An 8,304-nucleotide genomic window follows, 5' to 3' on the forward strand; every position below is an offset into this window, starting at 1 on the left:
AGTTGCAGTCCGACTGAACAGAACAGCAGTGTGTGGGCTGGCTGCCTGGAACAGCCCACTGTAATGTGCTGCAATGCAGTGTCTCTCCATTCCACTCCCTGCCTGGCACAAGGCTACCTGCTTCCCGCAACCATTGAGATGGGGAAAAGTCTGGATTTATGGGGGTTGGTTAGTTGGTGAGAGATTGAAGTCAGAACTGCTCTTTCATAAGTTGCAACACAATGGAATTTGCATGTGATTTTTCTTATTTACGATACCAATTCTACCACTTCCTAGATGGAATAATGTCATATTTCATACACACTCTGAACATTTGTGCCGTGAATGAAAATGTAAGAGCAATCCTGTTGAATAATCTTTTTAAATAATTCCCAAACATGCCTCGGTTCAGCCCCTGCTGTCTGTGTGTACCAGAAGGCACGAGAACATTTGAGAACCCCAGGTTGATTAGAGGTGTGATTCCCACGCCTTGGTCTGCTACGGAGCATATGGGCTGAGTGGAAATGCATGGAGTTCTGCCACTCTGTTGACGCTGCTCACCATGAGAAAGGTGAAAGGCTGTAGGCGCAGCAAGCACAGACAAATTGGATCGTTAATTCTGCTGACGGACTAATGATGTTTCGCTGAAGAGCGTGCAGGACGGAGCTGAGCGTTCCCGCTCCTCCTACGGCGCTACCAGACACTCGTGTGAAGATAAGCACCTTGTCATACTTCGCCTGAAGTTTTTGCAAAACACAGTGTGTTTATTTTACTCGAAGCGTCGATTGTAATAGAGTTGTTAAGTTCTAATTCTCAGAGTAAAACACTCAACGGACATTTATGAAAGCTTAACCAAGTTTATTCTGCCCATACAGCTGCATTCAGAGGAAAACAATTTCACCCAAGTACTGATATTTAACTGTTCCTCATAGGCTGAGTCTCCTCCTGCCCATCTGTACAAAAGTCATTCTTACTGCTAGGCAGGACACTAGTGATACGGGCCATAAACTTTTATTTCTCCCTTAAGCTGACCTGACCTCAACCCCCCTCCATCACTAATCTATGGCTCTCTCCTCTTATCAATGCCTACCACATGTAATCACTTCCCTTCACTCAACACATTCCAAGCTTAGTTGCCCCCACTATATACCTTCCTCCTATAACCATTAACTTCTGGTGTAGACCCTCTAAACCTCAGCACTCAATCACTGACATGAATAAGTATATTTCCTATTCTCAGAACCCAACACCGTATATAGTTTAGTATTTTTATACTGTGTATTAGTACACGTGTTACGGTGTGTTCGGTCGTCATAGTTGTTTGTTGCTGTGGTGGCGTACACAGGAAACTATGATGGACAACGCCCTGCGCACCATCTCCTACATAGCTGACATTGGGAACATCGTGGTGCTGATGGCGAGGCGCCGCATGCCGCGCACAGCCTCCCAGGACTGCATCGAGACCACACCTGGAGCCCCAGAGGCCAAGAAACAGTACCGGATGATCTGCCACGTCTTTGAGTCTGAGGACGTAAGTGAATGTGTGTAAATGTCTGTGATCTGCCCCTTGAGGCTAATATCAAATGGTAGAATGGATCAGGACCAGGTGAAAGGTTATGCACAGGACATGTTTCTAAATGTCGAGGTAATGGGTTGTAACTGATTCAGAGATTAGTCACAACACATTATGAACGACATGTTCACCAGTAACACCCTCTGTGATACGTTGAGCTGGGAGGATCCACCTCTGATAGGCCAGTCTCTCTGCCTGTCTCCTCCCCTAGCCAGTGTGCGTCTGCCCCTGCATTGCAGTTGTCCCTCTTAATCGCCATTTCTCCATGTCGAATTACCTGGTGTGTTATAAAGGACAGTCAGTCTGAGTGTTGACACAACAGTCATTTAGTCTCAGTGCAGAAGGGGAAATGATATATGTCAATGCCTCTCCTGACAGTGTCTTATTACTGTCTACCTATATTATATGGTAGGACTGATACTTGATCTACTGGTCTGGATAAGAGCAACGACTAGCTTTACTGTCCTCGTTCTTTGTGGGCAGGATTGGCTGAGTTAGGGGTAGGGGATTCCTACAACTCAAATAGCAGGTTTATATATCGCCATGACAACTTCAATCACTGGTTAACTGCCCCCTCTCCCTCGGCCAGTGCAGAGACATTGCCAATGTGTGATATGCTGTCTGTTACAGTAATACTGCCAATTTTCACCCACACCACAGGATGTGCTTCATGTGTCTATCAAAGCCCAGCATCCAGTTGGATGTCAGTTTGTTAACAGGGTAACCACAGCTTGCTTCCTTGGAAACATATTATTCCCTATAACTGCCTGAGCGAAGGTAGGAGGTAAATATAGGGAAACTGGATGGGAGAGACACATCCCTAATATCATATAATATGCAATTAGATTACTTTCCTTTTCTTCTCCTCTTTAGATCAGCTTTTTACAATCAATACCTTTGCTTAATTTTCCGTATAAAATGGCAATCATTGCACCAGTGATCCAGGCTTCATGATGCTCACCACTTTAGCTGTGCGAACATGTTTTGGTCCATTTATATGGACCAAATATGTCAGTAATGAAGACATGACAAATAGGTTTTGACATTTAAATTCCATTTTTATTGGGCCTCATATAGTACTTGGCAACAGTGAAGCAATTCCTTATGTGCATTGATTCATACCACATAAATGAATATTGATCTGCATCCCCCAGTTGCTCTGTGGTGTGATTCTCCACATTGCTGTCACTGTGACAGTGTATTGGAAATGGATTGCTTCTGCCAAATGCGTAGCTGTTTTTTGTCATAGAAATATAATTACTAGAAGGGAAAAAATATTATTATTATTATATTATTAAAAACCCTCTCAGACCACAGAAATTTGGCTCTTAACACTCATGGGTAAATTATATTTTCATAGCCTTATCCTCTCTTCTCATTGGCTCTCCAGGCCCAGCTCATAGCCCAGTCGATTGGGCAGTCATTTAGCGTGGCTTACCAGGAGTTCCTGAGGGCCAACGGCATCAACCCAGAGGACCTGAGTCAGAAGGAGTACAGTGACATCATCAACACACAGGAGATGTACAACGATGACCTCATCCACTTCTCAAACTCTGAGAACTGCAAAGAGGTTTGGCTCTCATTTATCTGTATGAGGTAACTGTATAATGGTGCCTCAGATGCACTGTGCAATCCACTTCTCTGAGGACTTTTGGATGCTCAGACAGTGACCTCTTGCTTAGTAGGAAAGAATTTCTGATGAGCAGTGAGGCAGTCTAGTTCTGTGGAAGTACTGCACATGGACTGCGCCAATTACCAGAGAAGCTGACAGTGGTCTTATATCCATCTGACCCTCCTTCGTCCACACGTTGTTTATGTTCTTCCCACTACACCGTTATTTTTCTCCTGCCCACAATCGCTTTGACTGGCAGCACTCATCACTCTCTCTTATCTCTCTTTCTCTCGCTATTGGCTGGCTCCACAGCTGCAGCTGGAGAAGCATAAGGGGGAGATCTTGGGCGTGGTCATAGTGGAGTCTGGCTGGGGCTCCATCCTACCCACGGTCATCCTGGCCAACATGATGAACGGTGGGCCGGCCGCCCGCTCCGGGAAGCTCAGCATCGGAGACCAGATCATGTCCATCAACAACACCAGCCTGGTGGGGCTGCCGCTCGCCACCTGTCAGGGAATCATCAAGGTACATGGACAGGGACAGAGTTCTAGGAAGAGTCATTAGTGCTTATTATGTTGACATTACAGTAATTGTGTAAGACTACATGAATTCTGCAATTTGATCATAATTCTAATGAAAAATAATCCACTGACTAAACCCAGTGGAGGTTGCAGGATTCCCTCTGCTCTGTCTGACCACTGTGTTTGTCCATCAGGGCCTGAAGAACCAGGTGCAGGTGAAGCTGAACATTGTGAGCTGTCCACCTGTCACCACCGTGCTCATCAAGAGGCCAGACCTCAAGTACCAGCTGGGCTTCAGCGTCCAGAATGGGATTGTAAGTACGATCAGATCAGTCACCACCGCTTGGCTCTGTAGGTTGAATAACACAGGCTGAGATGACAGTCTGGGATTGGTTTAAAAAATACTTTTGATGAGATTCTGGACTTTGTCAATGTCTTTGTCCAACGAAACTTCAGTTCCCTCAGGAGGATTTCAGCTGACATAAACTGAATAGGAGAAGACAGCCCCGTAAATTATTAAAAAACTTTTTTTGTTTTCTCCTTTCAGCTGGTACAGTCATATCTCTGAGGAAAATAATATTGAATCAAATGATATGACAGGCTGTTAGCCTATAGGTCTGTGTGTATGTGATTTGCATCATGAGCGTTACAAGCTTTGATGGAAAAAAACATGCTGCGCACACACGTATTTTAGTGTGTTCCTCATACCACTTTATTCAAGTCTCTGCTGTGTTCAAGTTATCCTCTGTGACACTCCTTAGAGCAATGTTTATATAGTCTGACAATATCCCTTAAAAATCCTATAAAAAGACAAATCCAGATGTAATTACTGTTTTATCTCTCGTGGCTATCGTTGCACCGAGGCTGAAGCTAGGAGCTTTATTGCCTTAGGTTTTCAGCTCGGTCTGAACTGCCATTTTCCTTGCTACTGCATACAGATTAACCTCACAATGTCATTCACAGAGCTCAAATCTCACCCTGGCCTCTCCCTATCAGGATCACACGGCCAAATCCATGAACGATCCTTGACATTTTAGCAATACAGCTGTTCCAGTAGATTTAATGGAACAGCGTTGCATCATTGTTTTATTCCCCTATAGACCCCCGTCTTGTTGCCAATGGGGATGTGTGACTGCCATGAAGGATAATATTCACCTTCTGTTTGTCATCTTCACCCACAGATCTGCAGCTTGATGCGGGGGGGTATTGCTGAGCGGGGGGGTGTCCGGGTTGGCCACCGCATTATTGAGATCAATGGCCAAAGCGTGGTGGCTACAGCGCATGAGAAGATTGTCCAAGCCCTCTCAAACTCTGTAGGCGAGGTGAGGTTCAGATACACAGATAGTTCATAAAGGAGCTCAGACCACAATCAAATAGTATGAGAATTCACAGAACTAGATCACTGGCCATGGCAGGTACATCTTTGAAAGAGGAATGAGCATGATATGCATTCATCAATACAATCATTAGGCTGTACGTGTGTGCCTCTAAACTGGATTATTTTCAATAAAGATATTGACAGATAAAAGAACAAGCGATAGATGCAGGTGCCGAGCTAAATGTTTGTTTTCTGTCTTTTCCTAAACCAGATTCACATGAAGACGATGCCAGCGGCCATGTTCAGACTCTTAACAGGACAGGAGACTCCTATGTATATATAAAGGACAGATCCCATTTTCCTCCACAGAGCAGCTGTACGCAGTGGTTGTTTACAGTCCAGTTGGAGAGCTCTGGGTGGACCAGACTAGCAGACTAATGAGTGTCAGCCTGAGTGATTACCTTTCTTACTTTTGTGTCGATGACTTATCCTTTTCTGAGCTAACATTCATTCAACTGATACTTCCGATATTTTGCTGATGTTAATACTAAAGAGGGTCATCTGGGCAGAAGGTGTTTACGTTATTTATTTGTGTTTGTGTATTTTGGATGCATCACAATGTATTTTTTTATATTCACATCAATGTAATATTGTACCTGCATATTGTTTCATTTAATTGTCATGTAAATACATATTTTGCTAATGTGTCTGAAGTAATGGGGAAGGGTCATGGCTGCTTTGTAAATATGTATTTTCCTGCTGGTTTGATAGCAGGGAAGAAAGCCCTTGACCACTAAAGGACGATTGAAATCCTGTTGTCAATATAGTTTAGATGGACAATGAAAGGGTATTTGGGAGTGACTTGGGTAATATAATTTTGTTTATATACAGTACCAGTCAAAGGTTTGAACACACCTAATCATTCAAGGGTTTTTCTTTATTTTTACTATTTTCTATATTGTAGAATAACAGGGAAGACATCAAAACTACGAAATAACACAATCATTAAACAAATCAAAATATATTTTATATTCTTCAAAGTAGCCACCCTTTGCCTTGATGACAGCTTTGCACACTTTTGGTATTCTCTCAACCAGCTTCACCCGGAATGCTTTTCCAACCGTCTTGAAGGAGTTCCCACATATGCTGAGCACTTGTTGGCTGCTTTTGCTTCACTCTGCGGTCCAACTCATCCCAAACCATCTCAATTAGGTTGAGGTCGGTTGATTGTGGAGGCCAGGTCATCTGATACAGCACTCCATCACTCTCCTTCTTGGTCAAATAGCCCTTACACAGCCTGGAGGTGTGTTGGGTCATTGTCCTGTTGAAAAACAAATAATAGTCCCATTAAGTGCAAACCATGGGATGGTGTATTGCTTGCAGAATGCTGTGGTAGCCATGCTGGTTAAGTGTGCCTTGGATTCTAAATAAATCAGACAGTGTCACCAGCAAAGCACTCCCACACCTCCTCCTCCATGCTTCACAGTGGGAGCCACACATGCAGAGATAATCCGTTCACCTACTCTGCGTCTCACAAAGACACAGTGGTTGGAACCAAAAATCTCAAATTTGTACACATCAGACCAAAGGACAGATTTCCACGGGTCTAATGTCCATTGCTCGTGTTTCTTGTCCCAAGCTAGTTTCTTATTATTATTGGTGTCCTTTAGTAGTGGTTTCTTTGCTGCAATTTGACCATGAAGGCCTCTGAACAGTTGATGTTGAGATGTGTCTGTTACTTGAACTCTGTGAAGCATTTATTTGGGCTGCAATTTCTGAGGCTGGTAACTCTTAATGAACTTACCCTTTGCAGCAGAGGTAACTCTGGGTCTTCCTTTCCTGTGGCGGTCCTCATGAGAGCCAGTTTCATCATATCGCTTGAGGGTTTTTGCGACTGCAAATTTTCTTGAAATTTTCCATATTGACTGATCTTCATGTCTTAAAATAATGATGTACTGTCATTTCTCTTTATATATTTGAGCTGTTCTTGCCATAATATAGACTTGGTCTTTTACCAAATAGGGCTATATTATGTATTCCACCGCTACCTTGCCACAACACTACACAACACTACTGGCTCAAAGTCATTAAGAAGGAAATAAATTCCACAAATTAGCTTTTAACAAGGCACACCTGTTAATTGAAATGCATTCCATTTCATGAAGCTGGTTGAGATAATGCCAAGAGTGTGCAAAGCTGTCAAGGCAAAGGGTGGCTACTTTGAAGAATCTCAAATGTTTCTTTAAGACTTTTTTGGTGACTACATGATTCCATATGTGCTATTTCATAGTTTTAATGTCTTCACTATTATTTCTAAACTCAGCAAAAAAGAAATGTTCCGTTTTCAGGACCCTGTCTTTCAAAGATAATTTGTAAAAATCCAAATAACTTCACAGATCATTGTAAATGGTTTTAACACTGTTTCCCATGCTTGTTCAATGAACCATAAACAGTTAATGAACATTCACCTGTGGAACGGTCGTTAAGACACTAACAGCTTACAGACGGTAGGCAATTAAGGTCAAAGTTATTAAAACTTAGAGGCCTTTCTACTGACTCCGGAACACACCAAAAGAAAGATACCCAGGGTCCCTGCTCATCTGCGTGAACGTTCCTTAGGCATGCTGTAAGGAGGCATGAGGACTGCAGATGTGGCCAGGGCAATAAATTGCAATGTCCGTACTGTGAGATGCCTAAGACAGTGTTACGGGGAGACAGGACGGACAGCTGATCGTCCTCGCAGTGGCAGATCACGTTTTGTTCCCTGCAAGACAGGAATGTCAGTGTTCTGCCATGGCCAGCGAAGAGCCAGGATCTCAATCCCATTGAGCACGTCTGGGACCTGTTGGATCGGAGGGTGAGGGCTAGGGCCATTCACCCTCAGAAATGTCCGGGAACTTGCAGGTGCCGTGGTAGAAGAGTGGGGTAACATCTCACAGCAAGAACTGGCAAATCTGGTGCAGTCCATGAGGAGATGCACTGCAGTACTTAATGGAGCTGGTGGCCATTACCAGATACTGACTGTTACTTTTGATATTCCCCCCTTTGTTCAGGGACACATTATTCAATTTCTGTTAGTCACATGTCTGGAACTTGTTCAGTTTGTCTCAGTTGTTGAATCTTATGTTCATACAAATATTAACATGTTAAGTTTGCTGAAAATTAACACAGTTGATATTGAGGACGTTTCTTCTTTTGCTGAGTTTACAATGTAGAAAATAGTAAAAATAAAGAAATGCCCTTGAATGAGTATGTGTGTCCAAACTTTTGACTGGTACTGTATATCAAGCCAATGCTAGCA

General features: G+C 43.3%; 1 protein-coding gene across 2 annotated transcripts in view; it reads left to right on the forward strand.

Moving 5' to 3' along the window:
• LOC118358910 (amyloid-beta A4 precursor protein-binding family A member 2-like) overlaps nucleotides 1–5,954 on the forward strand; it is an 84,299-nt gene extending 78,345 nt beyond the window's left edge. For both annotated transcript variants that reach the window (XM_035736921.2, XM_035736924.2), the window contains 6 exons: nucleotides 1,325–1,510; nucleotides 2,943–3,122; nucleotides 3,477–3,689; nucleotides 3,880–3,999; nucleotides 4,867–5,007; nucleotides 5,275–5,954. In XM_035736921.2, the coding sequence (XP_035592814.1) occupies nucleotides 1,325–1,510; nucleotides 2,943–3,122; nucleotides 3,477–3,689; nucleotides 3,880–3,999; nucleotides 4,867–5,007; nucleotides 5,275–5,346 (912 nt within the window). In that variant the 3' untranslated portion in view covers nucleotides 5,347–5,954. The remainder of the gene's footprint in view (nucleotides 1–1,324; nucleotides 1,511–2,942; nucleotides 3,123–3,476; nucleotides 3,690–3,879; nucleotides 4,000–4,866; nucleotides 5,008–5,274) is intronic.
• Nucleotides 5,955–8,304: the final 2,350 nt, after the last annotated feature.

This window comes from Oncorhynchus keta, chromosome 2, assembly GCF_023373465.1.
Source record: "Oncorhynchus keta strain PuntledgeMale-10-30-2019 chromosome 2, Oket_V2, whole genome shotgun sequence".
Lineage (NCBI taxonomy): Eukaryota > Metazoa > Chordata > Actinopteri > Salmoniformes > Salmonidae > Oncorhynchus > Oncorhynchus keta.